The sequence below is a fragment of the Oppia nitens genome, unplaced genomic scaffold, assembly GCF_028296485.1.
Source record: "Oppia nitens isolate AA-2021 unplaced genomic scaffold, nextdenovo-longstitch-racon4-pilon3 scaffold1_pilon_pilon_pilon, whole genome shotgun sequence".
Classification (NCBI taxonomy): domain Eukaryota; kingdom Metazoa; phylum Arthropoda; class Arachnida; order Sarcoptiformes; family Oppiidae; genus Oppia; species Oppia nitens.
Window position 1 is genome coordinate 10,235,612 of NW_026533199.1, and position 15,065 is coordinate 10,250,676.

Sequence of the window (15,065 nt, forward strand, 5' to 3'; positions counted from 1 at the left end):
TTGATCATTTTTTATTTACTATTATGATTGGCCAGATAATTGCATCAGACACGTTAATAATAATTATAAATATAATCAGTATAAAATTGTCTAAAACATTGCCATTTGTGGTCATTTTTATATTAAAAATATTGTTTACTAAATATTCACAAAAAATCACGAGTCGGGAGTCTGATGCGGGTCTGATTGTAAGATAAAGCCTACATAAGCACTATTGAACTTTTTTATAGTCATTGAGACTAATTAAGAGAGTCTTAAACAGCGGCGGCGATGATATTAATTACAATTATCTGGTCAACAATTGGTTAAATTAAAAAGTGACCAAGGTGGCAATGTTGTAGATAATTTTAAACTTAATAAAATTGTAATTGCTCATTTTTTTAATTAATTGTATTATATGCCAGATAATTAACAGTGGAAAATTTATAAATAATAGTCGACTGCAATTATCTAGCAAATCATACAATTAATTTTTAAAAATGACCATTTTGTCACTTTTTAATTCAACGTATTGTTGACCAGTTTATCGTAATTAATAGCATTGCCTATGTCTAAGACTCTCTAGAGAGTGATTTAAACAATACGAGAGGTTCGGACGGGGATAATGACAATACTGCTTATGGTGTGCTATTAGACACTCAAATAATATCCATTTAGTGTACATCTATTCAATAGTTTAGTGATTATAAATGTTTTCAATTTAATGTAAGTTTTTTCTCCTAAAAATGATATAATAATGTGTTTATTTGAATATTATTATTGTTTTGATGTTTGATGAAAAAATTAACGGTAAGTTTATGAATTCAGTAACTATTTAACAGAAAATGACATCTTATGTAAAAATAAATGTAAAATTAAGAGACGTTTGGATGGATTATTAGTAGCCATTAAATTCCGGTGCAAATGAAGGCATAGAAACAGAAACGACATATCAGTTGCCATTTGAGAGGAATAAAGGTATTAGTAATCGAAAAAATGTCATTTTTAAAGACTAATTATTGAGGAAATCTATTATATTATTTTTAACTATAATTTTGTTTTATCTATTTATGTATAAATATAATCGATATCTTATGTTAAGTTAATCGACTCATTCGAGACAATTGTTGTTGACTTTTGCTTTCTATTGTTTTCCAATGTTTAATGTTATATATATATTAAACTTTTGTTTAGGTAATACGTTTGAAATTAGTTAAAATCAAACTTTAAATATTGTAATTTTAAAAAATTAAGATTATATATTTACATTGCAATATAATAATTTAAATAGTATTATAATTGTTTAAAATATTATTCAACAGCTTTTTATTAAGTATTGTTAATACAAACTATAGTTTATTTTTTCTTCTCTTATACTTTAATAATGATAATTATATACAAATATATAATAACTAATATTTTGTTTATTTATAAATTTAAAATAAACTCTATAATATATTTTTAAAAACAGTAACAATATCTTATGAAACATATTTATTATTCAATATATAATTTTATAAATTAATTAAAATTATTTATTAAGTAAAAAATAAGTATAGAATTTATTTAAATTAACAAAAAAATGTAAAATTAACAAATATAAAGAAGTAATTATTTTAAATAGAATTTTTTTATACAATATATTAACATAACTTATAAATATAAAATTATAAAATTATTATGAGTTTATAGGATTACCCATAAATGACAATCGTTTTAGTGATGTCGCCCCCATCAATGACGGCCTATTGCTGTTTATAGCGTTATTTATGTTAGTTTTACTTTGACGGTACAATAGTATATCCAAAATAATAAAAACTGTTAGACCAAATGTACCCAGTATCAAATTCATAATTGGTATAACTTCAGGATTTTCATTGACAAATTTGCCGCATATTACCGGGAAAATTGCCGAAAAAAATCCACATGCACATACAACTAGACCGCCGGCAACGTTACTGATTTCGATTTGTGATTCGACAAATGCAAACACTGACGGATACAAAGTGGACAGTCCTATACCAATAAATATTGAACCGGTTATTAGGGCTCCCATTCCCAGTGATGAGTGATTAAAGACCAATAGTATAATATTGCCGATCAGTATTGCCGCCCAATTGATGTAAATAGAATTTTTTGACCAGTATTTCATTGATAAGAAAAAACTTATTAAACAATAAGCGAGAAATGAGACCGTCATTATGGTTAACATGTGGTCACCCTCGTTGGGTGGCATATGTAGGTGTGAATACTCCAAATAGGTGGGCAACAGTTGGAATGTCATAAATTCGAAACCTATTTATATAAATATTGTTAAAAAAATTAAATATTTACAGAAATTTAAATTATTAAAATAATTAATTTTTAATTTTTATTCAATAATGATTATAAAATAGTATTAGTCATATAAAATTATTTTCATAAGAACTAATGTTATACTATTTTAATAATAATATTTTAAATTAGTATTTTTTACTTTAAAATAATTTAAAAAATTAATTTATATTTTTTTATGAAAGTGATTAAAAATTCTGTATTAATTTGTTAATAATAATATATAATGATAGATGATATCTAAATATTAATTGCTAATACTAAATGCTAATCAACCAGTAATAATTACATAATATTAATATTTTTTCTAACTTACCAACATATGGTCCAAGGGTAAACACCAATAAACAGATATAAATCAATTTTGATTTATCTGGCCATTTGCTAGTATTGTGGTCAGTCGACTTTTGTTCAACATTAAGTGATGTCAGCTTTTTAGGCGGTGTATACCGTCTATAGAAATGTATGGCTAATAGCAACAGTGCTGACAGTAATAAAAGTGCGCCCAAAATAATAAACGGTATTTCAATGTTACCGTAATGTAATTTGTTATCAATGTTTTTATTATTGTTATCTGTACCGACAGTATTATCAACATAATTATTCGCAACCAAAGAACTTTTATTCAATTTTATTAGTCGACTGTCCTTTAATTGTTTAGGTAATAGATCATTTGGGTGATAGTCGGATACAAACGGTGCCGCTAGCACCGGGCCTAATACAATCCCCATCGAGAAAAATACCTGATAGCCACCCATATAGATACTAGACTTTTCGGCCCATATCTCGACTATCCAAACTACTAGTGCCGTATCTAAGCCTAATATATTTTTAAAAATTATTTTAATTTGAATATATGGTAATTTAAACAAACATATACCTCCAGTACAATAGCCAGCTATAAATGCCAGAGTAAACATCACACTAAGATTGGGACTGTAGGGTATGGCCGGTACTACACCAGCCATTATTAATAATATGACAACCAGTGATAAATGTCGATTCACATAATTAAAGGTTATACTATCTATTTAAAAACAAAATATATTAATATTATAAATACATATAAATTAGTAAATTTATTTATGTAATAAATATTATATTTATAAATATTATATAATAATAATATACTTAATATGGCTCCAATAAAATAGCCAAAATAAAAGCACATAAATATATATGATATTTCTTCAGTAGTTGTATCATATTTTTTGGTCAAATCGTGTAATACGGGACCGATTACATTGATTATTAGTCCCTTTAAAATTAAAATAATCAAATAATAATGGAATTATTAAGTTAAATAAATTATAAAAATAATATAATTAAAATTATCAATATTTAAAAAAAATTATTTACATATGTAATTGTAGCTAAATATAAGCTCCATGTTAGCAATTGTTTATGTTTGTTAGTAATTGGTGCAACGATTTTAATTTGTTGCAAATTATCGCTGCTAGTTGATTTCATTGTTTTATAATAATTAAATTTTAAAAATATTATTACATTACTGAAGTACTATGAAAATATATACACTTGTTTATACTAATAATATATTGCTAATTAACGGTCAATATTTCAGTATTTATAGTAGTTTTCACAACTAATTGCTATTATGTTTATCTCTATAATTATTATTGTTTTTATACAATATAATGCGGTTTATGTGCAATATTTTAATTAGTATAATTTTTTGTTAAACAAAATCATAAAGATATAATGTCAATTTTTAATTTGGCAAAATATAATAAATAAATTATTTTATAATATAGTATATCTAAAATTTAACTATAAAATACAAGATTTTTTTATATAGTACAAAAATTTTTGTCAAGGTCAAAAATAAAATATATTATTTGAAATTATAGAAAATTATCACTATATTATATTGTTTATAATAAGATTCTGTATTAGATTATTGTTAAAAATAACTAATATTATTAAATATTATTATTAAAATAATAATAAACATATCTTATTTTATTTTTTAAATAGATATTTTTTATTGTAAAATTAATTTTTAATTTGTAATTATTATTTTTAATTTGTAATTATTATTTTTAATTTGTAATTATTATTTTTAAATGTAAATACTCAATACTAACAAAATGTTCATCATAACAGTTAATTATTTATCTAAAGGACGTTATAGCTGTGAAATTTAATTAGTTTTTATTATTATATATATAATTTTATATATACAGTATTAACAGGTATTAATTTATATTAGTTTACTTGCATTATGATTTAAAGTCACAATAATTTAACTTTAATAATATTTCAATAAAACTTTTTATATATATATTATTAATTTAATATGTAAAATATATATTTATTTTAATTATATAATAGACAAGTATTTATTTAAATATAAATAAAAAATAATTAATTAATAATAAGTAAATTAATAATAACATTTTTTATCAATAAATGTTGAAAAATGTTTATTTATTTTATATAAAAAAATTACTTTTAAGTTTGTTAGCCAAGCTTGTAAGATAAACTGAACTAATGTTTTGCAATAAAAATTAATTATTTTTTAAAATATTTAGAGATATTTAATTTTATGACTATAATATATATATATATATATATAGAGAGAGAGAGAGAGAGAGAGAGAGAGAATATTAATACAGTACTTTACATTGTATAAAGTTTACATTATGAATTTACAGATAAATAAGATAATTTATATTATAGTTAATAATTATTATATTTTTATTATAATTATATTTTTGAAAAACATTATTAGATAAAGTTTTAACATTATATTTATTATAGTTGTGAAAGATTATAATTTCAGAATTCTGTGTAAATATTAAATAAATTATATTATATGTTATAAAATAATAATATCTTGTATCTATTAATATTTTAATAATTTTTATAAAATGTACAAAATTTACTAAATATTGATGTAAAATAATTAAATTTAACTAAAAATGAGATAGTAATAGCTAATTAAAAACTAATATTTTTGAGTAATTTTGACATTTGACTTTTATATAAAACATTATTATTTTATTAATGAATATATTAACTATAAAATTATAATTTCTAAACAACATATTTAATTATTTAAAAATTATATTTAAAATATTAAAATTATAATAAATATTTATAATTTTCTAATAATTTTTTGTGTTTCATTTAAATTATTAACATGTATAATTCTTGAAATCTTATCATTGAAATATCACTATTAATTTTATTATAAATTTTATTTTATTTTTATACTAATTATACAAATATAATTGCAAGATATTTAGTAACTATATAATTGGTTTATCAATGATAATACAAAAATAATTATCATTTATTTCATTAAATTTACACTTAATATGTCAAAATAAATCACATAATATTTTTATCATTTATTTGATTAAGTAGTGTATTATTATTTGACATTGTATATGAACTTTTTATACAATTGTTTTTATATTATTTTGTTAACTTGTTTTAATACAATTTATAACTAAAATTAAATCATGATGATTATTAATAATAGTTTTTAAGATTTAATAAATCTATACTAAATTTTATTTAATATTTAAATCAATTTTTTTAATAATTAACTTTATGAAAAACTTACTGCAATGTAATATATACTTGTCAACTTTATAGATTAATTTTTTATCTACCTGTCCCAAAATAGTTAACTACCTTTATAGTTGATAACTGGTGTTCAGTGGGGTATACGTACACTGTTTATAAACAATTAAAAGTTATAAAAAATACTTTCTCAATAACAATGAAATAAAACATAGGATTTAAGTTGGATTAGTTTAATCATTTATTATTTACAATATTATTTATTTACCTACATTGATAAAATTATATTGAAATAATTGCAAAATCTATATGAAAATATCTAATAAACAATTTAGATTTAAAAATAGGTACTGTACTATTTTGTACTAGACATATATTTTATATAAATACAGGTAGTTAATTAATATGTTTCTCATAATAAATATTTTCAAAAAATATTTAATATTTTATTCAAGTTTAATATAAGTTTTAAAAACATAATTAGTATCATGTACTTTAAAATTGTGATCGCATCGTTGGCTTTAGTTAGCCTGGTCCATTGTGTACCGGCACCACTACAACGTGATAGTGCCAGTTTTAGCCTAACTGAGCCATTGGCCAATGGTCAGATCAGTGATGCTGTAAGTAGCATATATATAATACTGTATATAATATGTATAACATTATTTTTAGAAAATATAAAATATAGTTTAACATATGATTTAGTATAATAATTATTATAGATTATAATCTACGACATATATATATATATATATATATATGAATTATATAATTATTTAATTAAGTTACTATTTAATTGTAACTTATCAATTTTAAAATTGGTTACCAAAATTGTTACAGCTAATTTTTATTAAAAAAAACTACAAAATTTTGTTTATAACATATTGAACAAAATACAAAATGATTAATGAGCATAAATATTAAAACTTTATTTAAAAATAAAATACTAGGGTCGCCACATTCTGGATAAAGTGACAGTAGCCAGGACATACAACTATAAACTAGGTCTCTATCAAAACGTCGATCTGGATCTCGTTCACCGTAACGCCAGTGTTATTGTTTCGGCATTCATGGACGCAACTGTTGGCTTCTCCAGTCAGCCGTGTCTAACCGTCAACGAGGAGGACATGTGGCGCAATGAAAATAACAATTGCTATGCAGTTATTTCGGAAAAAGTGCTCAGGGCCATCAATGGTGACTACGATATTGTGGTGGGCGAGAGGGCCTATGTTAATGTCAACTTTTTCAAAAGTGGACAAAAAATGTATGAATTTTACCTGGGTGGCTTGTATTTTGGCGTCTATCAGTCTAGTTTTTAGAAAAAGTGATGGGGTTAAAATGTTTAATTGGCAACACTAATTAATTAATTAATGACTATTTTAACACATACACACAAACAAATTTTTTTCAAAAAAAATATGTTAATTAAATTAACATAAAAAATAATACTAAAAATATTTATATTTTAATTATAATTGAAAATGAATTATTATTATTATTATTATTTAAACATTATAAAATAAAATTTTATTCAAAAATAAATTAATTAAGAATTTCTATTATTGAGTAGTTATAATAATAATAATTATATATATATATATACTTATATAAACATATTAACACACATAAATATTTTACAAAAATTTTTAAAAAATAAATAATATAATTCTTTAGGACATAAGTACACTTTTGAAGTTATAAATGTTTTTACGATATAGTAGTACATGTAGTAAAATAAATGCAGTCAAACCAATTGTACCAAGCACCATATTCATGTATGGCAGTGCTACAGGTGCCCGTTTGATAAATTGACCGCAAATTACTGGGAATATTGCCGAACAAAGTCCAGTAACGCATACACACAGTCCGGTTACTCTATTGCTCAGTTTGATATGAGACTCGACAAACGTTATGGCACTGCAGTAGAGTGTAGAATGGCCTATACCCAGACATATATAGCCCAACCAAATTGACCAGGTGCCCAATTGGTAATAGATGAATAGTATGAGTACAATGTTGCCAACTAATACCATAAGCCAATTGATGTAAACCAAATTTTTCATGTAGCACCAGTATTTGATTGATAACAATGTATAGACTATGGCATATATGAGCATGGTAACGGACAGTATGGTTTGCATGGTGTCCGCCTCTTCGGGTGCCATATTTAGATGTGAGTACTCCATGAATGTCGGCAACAAATTGAATGTCGTGTAGGCGATACCTTTATTGAAATAATTAAAAATAAATAAATAAAATTATTTTATTATAATTATTATTAGTTTTAGTATATAGTATACAGACTATATTATAGACTATGTATACCTTACCTACAATTATACCCATGAATAATACAAATAATGTCATGTAAATAACTTTTTTGACTGTGATTGGTGATTTTTGTTTATTTTGCAATACTGATGATAATGTTGGTGATGCTGATGATAATGTTGATACTGGCGATTCTACTCCCGGTGCTAATGATTGTGATACTGATGAAGATAATGTTGATATTGATAATGTTTGTTTTGGTGGAGGTACATAGCGTCTGTAAATGTGTATTGCTAACAATATAACAGCCATCAATAGTAACAGTGCACCGACAATGATAAACGGTATGCCAATGTTGCCGTGTATTTGCCGATAGCTCTCAGGTTCATCATTGCCGGTCAAGTTGGCCACTATTGGCTCGTATCGGGTGACAAACGGTGTAACCATCAATGGTCCTATCAATACGCTAACAATGTAGAACAGTTGATAGCCGGCCATATAGGTGCCCGCTTGGTCCGACCACATTTCAATAATCCATACGACTAGTCCAGTGTCCAGACCTTTATGAATGTAATAAAATTTAATAAAAATATAGTATTAATATTTAATTATCATATATACAGATTATTTTCTATCAAAAAAGTAATTTTTATGACATACCTCCACATCCGTAGCCAACAATGAATGCCATCACAAATACAATAACAAGAGTAGGACTATAGGGAAAAGCAGCCACAAAACCGGCCAGTGCTATGAGTATGGCTACTATGGACAGGTGTCGGTTTAAATAATTAAATATGAATCCATCTGTTTTGTTTTGAAAAGATAGATAATATAAAAATCATATTATTTAATAATAAATAAATAGTTTTTTTTTATTTTTAAAAAAATTACTTATTAATGCGCCAACAAAATAGCCAAAATTAAAACACATAAATATAAACGTTATTTTATCGGTAGTTGTATTGAATTGTTCGGTCAAATCGTGTAAAACCGGACCAATAATGTTGAGAATTAAACCCTTTTGATAACAAATTAAATTGTTTTGTTAATTATTATTATTATTATAATTAATTAATAATATATACATTACAAGTAAACTATATAATAATTATAATTATTTACTATTGATAATAGTTTGATAAAACAAAATAATTATAAATAAATAAACTTACATATAATATTGTAATTGCATACAATGTCCATGTTAATAATTGTTTATGGAAAAATGTCAATTTTTGCGGTATTGATATTTTTTTATTATTATTATTAGTATGAAAATTAGTAATTATATTTTTTGTACCCATATCGCAGATATATATATTAATATCTATTTATAGATATTATTTTCTAAATTTGTTATCACATTAACATAAATTGTAAATTTAATATTATTATAATTATAATTGTTTTATTATTAACTCAATTAACATTATAACATTAATATATAAACACTAAAAAATATAACAATTTTAATATAAATTTCTAATATAAATTTGTTTTAATTTACAATAGTTTTGTAATGATTTTATATTTTATGAAATATAATGCTTAAATACCTTATTTAATAATTAATATGAACACACTTTGTTATAAAATATTATACACGTGCTGTAAATTTTAATATATATATTTTTTAATTAAATGAAAAATATCAGATTACTATATATATATATATATATAATAAAATTTATTTATATAATTTAAAATAAAATAAAAAATTAAAATTATTTAATTTAATAGATGATTATTAATTAAGATAAACTTATTATTAATGATTTAATTGCACTCATTTATAAACATTAAAAAAATATATACTTATCACATATTATTTTAAGAGTAATTTTTGATCAATTATTTATATAAAGTTGTCTTTGTATAAACAAAGTAACTTATTTTATAAGCTTTTTTTACATAAATATATAGTATTTTATATATCTTTGATTATGTGAACACATGTTTAAGATTATGGAAAAATAAAAAATAAAATTTTAGTTATGATATGTATATAGTATATACAATGTAATAATTTATTTAGAAATTGAAACAAAAATATGAAATATTATATTTTACAAAATATACTGTATATCCAATTAGACATTAATTATATATAAAATCAGACAAAAGTGTTTGACATGGTTTTTTGGATCAAACTTTAAAAGCAGTATATTTTTTTTGATATTATGGAATCGTGGGTTATAATTTAGTATTATAAAATTTTAATAAAGAATTTTTAAATAAATTTATATAATGGAAAAATGCTTTTCTTTAATATCTAAAAACTATACATAATAATTAAAAATTGCAAATAAACTAATTATTTTTTAAAATATAATAAATATTTATCAACTAATAACATAACAAAATACTTTGACACTTTTATTTTAAACAATAGTATAATATTACAATTTTCACATTTATGTATTTTTTATTCGATCATATTAGACTTTCTAAAAAAATCCTCAAACATTTATAAAATTATTTTTTATCTATTATATTAATCATTTTACAGAATTTCAATATCTCATAGATTTTGAGATATCGATCATCCCTGATCTCGCATCCCGGAGCCGAAATATAAAAAAATGTGCTAATGCTATGTGATCTGCCCCACGATTACATAATACTGAAAAATATTTATACTGCTTTAACTATTTTACTTTTAAAGTTAGATCAAAAAACCTCGTCAAGCACTTTTGTCTATTATTTATATATATTTATGATAAATATATATTATTTCTTTGTTTTTCAATGTCAATGATTTGTAATTATATGAGTTTCTATACTTTAATAAATCATTTAAAATTTTATTATTAGAATTTTGTTGTTTATTTCATTACTAATGCTTTATTTACTGTAATAATAATAATAAGTATTGTTATTTTTTCAATATTGTACCCAAAATTGTTAAACATATTATTTTAATTAGTAGATAATATTATTTCATTTATAAGTGGTTATTAAAAAATTTAGATAAAATAATGCAGTATATTGTTGAGAGTGTAAATTGTTAAAACTTATTTTTAAAATATTAAAAATAATATCAATTTATAATTTAATTCATATTGACTGCTATAGTAACCTGAAAATTATATTTTTGCAAATAAATAAATAAATAAAAAGACAAAAAACATTTTTCTCTAATTTTACTTAAATGACATGTCATTACATTAATTTATGTATAGATATAATAACTAGTATTATATTTTTGAGTTTTTTTAAAATAAAATTTAAGATATAAGTAAAAAAATTATAAAATCTTTAATTTATATTTAGGTACATACAAACTTTTATATAAATTATATACTTTTATATATTTACAATATATATACATTTGTTTATCATTAATTTTTATTGTGATAATTGTATCTAATAGTTAAATATTAATATATAAATTTTATATTTTACAATTTTATATGTGTATTCTCTAATTAATTAATGATTGATCAAAGTTGATATTGTATTTAGTAATAAATTGTTTGATTTAATTTATAATATACTATTAATTAATTTAATTTGTTTTTTTGTCATACATATGTTCACTGACATAATTTTATATTTGCAAAAAAAAATTCCAAAAAAAAGGAAAAATTTTTTAGCAAACTTATTAAAATCAATTTTTATTTTTTTTAAATAATAAAAATTATTATTATTATTATTATTATTTATATATTGCTATATTTACAATGAATTGGCAATTTATATCAAATTAATACATACAGTTAATTTTCTTAAAATCATTATATATATATAATAATAATAAATATATATATATATATATATATATATATATATATATATATATATATATATATTTAACAGTATATAAAAATTAGATATATGTATTGAATATATAAACTTTTATTTTAATTAGACATTTTTTAATGCACACTCATACACATACATACATACTTACATACGTACACAGACACATCTACACATACAGCACGTGTATGTTGTGCACATACATTAGTTTATGAGATCAATGCCTTTTATATTTAGCTGTTATGTTAACCAGATTTGCTCAATACCTTTATGTCTAAATTATTAATATATTACAACATACACGTGTCGTATTCATATAATTATAAGTGCTAATTGCAAAATAATTAATTAAAAATATATAAAAATAAATTTATTAAATAAGCTTATGTTATTGTGTAAATTAATAATAGTTTATTGATTACTAAAATATACTTTTAAATATCTATAATAGTTATTTATAAAATATTATAAATAATTTCATATTTATTTTATTTTTGATATAATTAAATTAATTTATTAAATTGTAATCTAAATGATATATATATACTGTTTATGTATAATTTTTACTATAAATAAAATACATGTATGCTTATGATATAAATGTACAAATATTAAAGTTTACCAATGTACATTTTATTTTTAATTATTTGTATTGTTTTTGATTAATGTTTGGTTAAATTGTATGTTAATGTTAAGGCATTGTGTCGGCTAAATTTGCCTCAAACTACTGGGATAATTGCCAAACACAGTCCACCCGCATATAAATACTAGAAATGTTACGCAATTTAATACGGGATCTATAATTGTATAATATTTTGAATGACTTACTACTCAAACATATTATATAATAGTAAATATATATGTTTTATATAAATAATATTTACATTAATATGTTTTACATAATATTTCTTATAGTATAATCTTTTAATGATTTTCACTATATTAATATACAAAACATTAATTCAAGTGTTGAGTAAAATATAACTTTAAATATCGATAAATATTTACTAATTTGTTGTCAACCGGAAAAATACCCTTTAAGTTAAACAATTGAAATAATTATTTATTAATTAAATTAGTTCAAAATTTACAAAATTTTTAGTAAAATTGAAAGTTTTAATGATAAATAAATTGTAAATTATCTGAAAATTACATATCGCATTTTTGGTTATACATTTTTATAAATACTCTGTATGTTAAACAATAACCAAAAAATATTTAATTTATACAAAACAAAATAGTTAAAAAAATAATACAGTACTTTAGTAATAGATAATAAAACTAACTAAAACAAAAACAAAAAACATTTATATTAATATATAATTAGTATTGATCAGTTATATGATGTATGTGATAATTACGATAAAACAAAATATCCAATAAAATAAAAAGAATTAAACCAAATGAAGTGACTAATAAATTCATAGCTGGCAATGCTATCGATGCCAATCTTATAAATTGGCCGCAAATTACTGGAAAAACGGCACTACATAAGCCTATAAAAGCAACTACTAAACCGACTGTATGGTTTCTAATATCCATACGCTGTTTGGCGTAGGCCATCATATTGGGAAACAGTGTCGATACACCGATGCCCATCAAAATAAAGGCCAACCACAGTGACCAAGTATTCAATTTATACTGACCATAGAATACTAATATAATGTTGGCCACAAATGAAGCCGTAAAGTTAATATAGATATAGATTTTTGAATCAAACTTTATCGATAGTAAAGCATTGGTGATTGCCGTAATCAATATAGTTATTGTCATAATGTTGACCATACGATCGGCACCGGCCGGTGACATATAATGGTGTGTATACTCCAGATAAGTCGGCATCAGATTCAGTGTCATAAACATGAAACCTTTAGTTAACAAAAAAATAATATATAATTATATATTAAAATTAATAATTTTGAACTTATAGTTTAAAATATAATATATATTTCTACACTTACCCACATATGAGCCTACTATTGCTACCAATAAAGTAACATATATCATATGCCATTTATTTGGACATTTAAATTTAAACGAAAATAACTGTCCGTTAACTTTGTCTGAGTTTGTTAGTGATACTGTAGAGATATATGGTCTATAAAAATAAATAGCCATAAGTAAACTACCCGCCAAAAATAGTATAGCGCCTAATATAATAAACGGTACGCCAATATTTGTCTGTGCCATCATTGGTGACGTTTGGTTAGTATTATTGTTACCAAATGGTTGTATAGTTGTAAACAAATTAATTTTACTAACAAAAGGTGCGGACAATATCGGTCCCAATACAATGCCCAGTGAAAAAAAAATTTGATTACCGCACATATAAATAGCGGCTTTTTCAGCCCACATCTCGCATATCCAAGCTGTCTGTCCGGTATCTAAACCTTATTTTGTTAAGAGATAATGACTTAATTTGTTGAGAGAGAGAGAGAGAGAGAGAGCGAGAGAGACAAAATAATTTTAAGTCAAACCTCCGGCACCATAACCGGCAATAAATGTCAAAACAAACAGCACAACAATATTGGGGCTGTAGGGTATGGCTACAACAAAACCAACCATTCCTATCAATAACACAATCAATGATAGCTGACGATTAAAATAATTGAATATAAGACCATCTGAAATGTTATATTATTAATTTTACTATAATTATAATAATGTGACAGTTTTTAAAAAATATATTTTTAATACTTATAAATCCGCCGAAAAAATATCCCAAATAAAAACACATAAATATAAACGATATGCGATCAGTGGTTGTATTGAATTTATGGGTCAAATCATGTAATACTGGGCCAATTACATTGATTATTAATCCCTGTTTTTTAAAATTATAAATAAAATTTTTAAAAAATTTTAAAATCTTAATGCAATTAAATAAAGTTGTCCTTGACCATTTTTAAATTAATAATATGATTGATCAGATAATTGCAGATTGCAATTTACAGTTGACTATTATTTTTTTTTAATTTTCTGAATTTTTTTAAAAATCGACTGTAAATTATATGATCAATATATTTTTACTACGAATACTATAAACACTAAACATTTTAATAATTAATTTTTATTACTCACAAATGCTAGAGTGGAAGTATATAAACTCCATGTATATAATTGTTTTTGGAAAAAAGTTAGATTTTCTGTTAGTTTTGCTGTTA

The 15,065-nt window shown here is 22.3% G+C and overlaps 3 protein-coding genes across 3 annotated transcripts; 1 reads left to right on the forward strand and 2 right to left on the reverse strand.

Moving 5' to 3' along the window:
* Positions 1-1,657: 1,657 nt before the first annotated feature.
* On the reverse strand, positions 1,658-3,849 carry LOC128951324 (sodium-dependent glucose transporter 1-like). Its single transcript, XM_054296572.1, has 5 exons — positions 3,673-3,849; positions 3,445-3,571; positions 3,194-3,340; positions 2,630-3,133; positions 1,658-2,274 (listed from the first exon to the last, which is right to left on the reverse strand). The coding sequence occupies exons 1-5, from the start codon at positions 3,781-3,783 to the stop codon at positions 1,658-1,660; spliced, it is 1,506 nt and encodes a 501-aa protein (XP_054152547.1). The 5' UTR covers positions 3,784-3,849.
* Positions 3,850-6,287: 2,438 nt separating this feature from the next.
* Positions 6,288-7,312, forward strand: LOC128952281 (uncharacterized). Its single transcript, XM_054297643.1, has 2 exons — positions 6,288-6,485; positions 6,816-7,312. The coding sequence occupies exons 1-2, from the start codon at positions 6,354-6,356 to the stop codon at positions 7,182-7,184; spliced, it is 501 nt and encodes a 166-aa protein (XP_054153618.1). The 5' UTR covers positions 6,288-6,353; the 3' UTR covers positions 7,185-7,312.
* Positions 7,313-7,535: 223 nt separating this feature from the next.
* Positions 7,536-14,256, reverse strand: LOC128951325 (sodium-dependent glucose transporter 1-like). Its single transcript, XM_054296574.1, has 6 exons — positions 13,863-14,256; positions 13,375-13,769; positions 9,031-9,157; positions 8,797-8,943; positions 8,196-8,696; positions 7,536-8,089 (listed from the first exon to the last, which is right to left on the reverse strand). Exons 1-6 carry the CDS (start codon positions 14,254-14,256, stop codon positions 7,536-7,538), a joined length of 2,118 nt encoding a protein of 705 aa, XP_054152549.1.
* Positions 14,257-15,065: the final 809 nt, after the last annotated feature.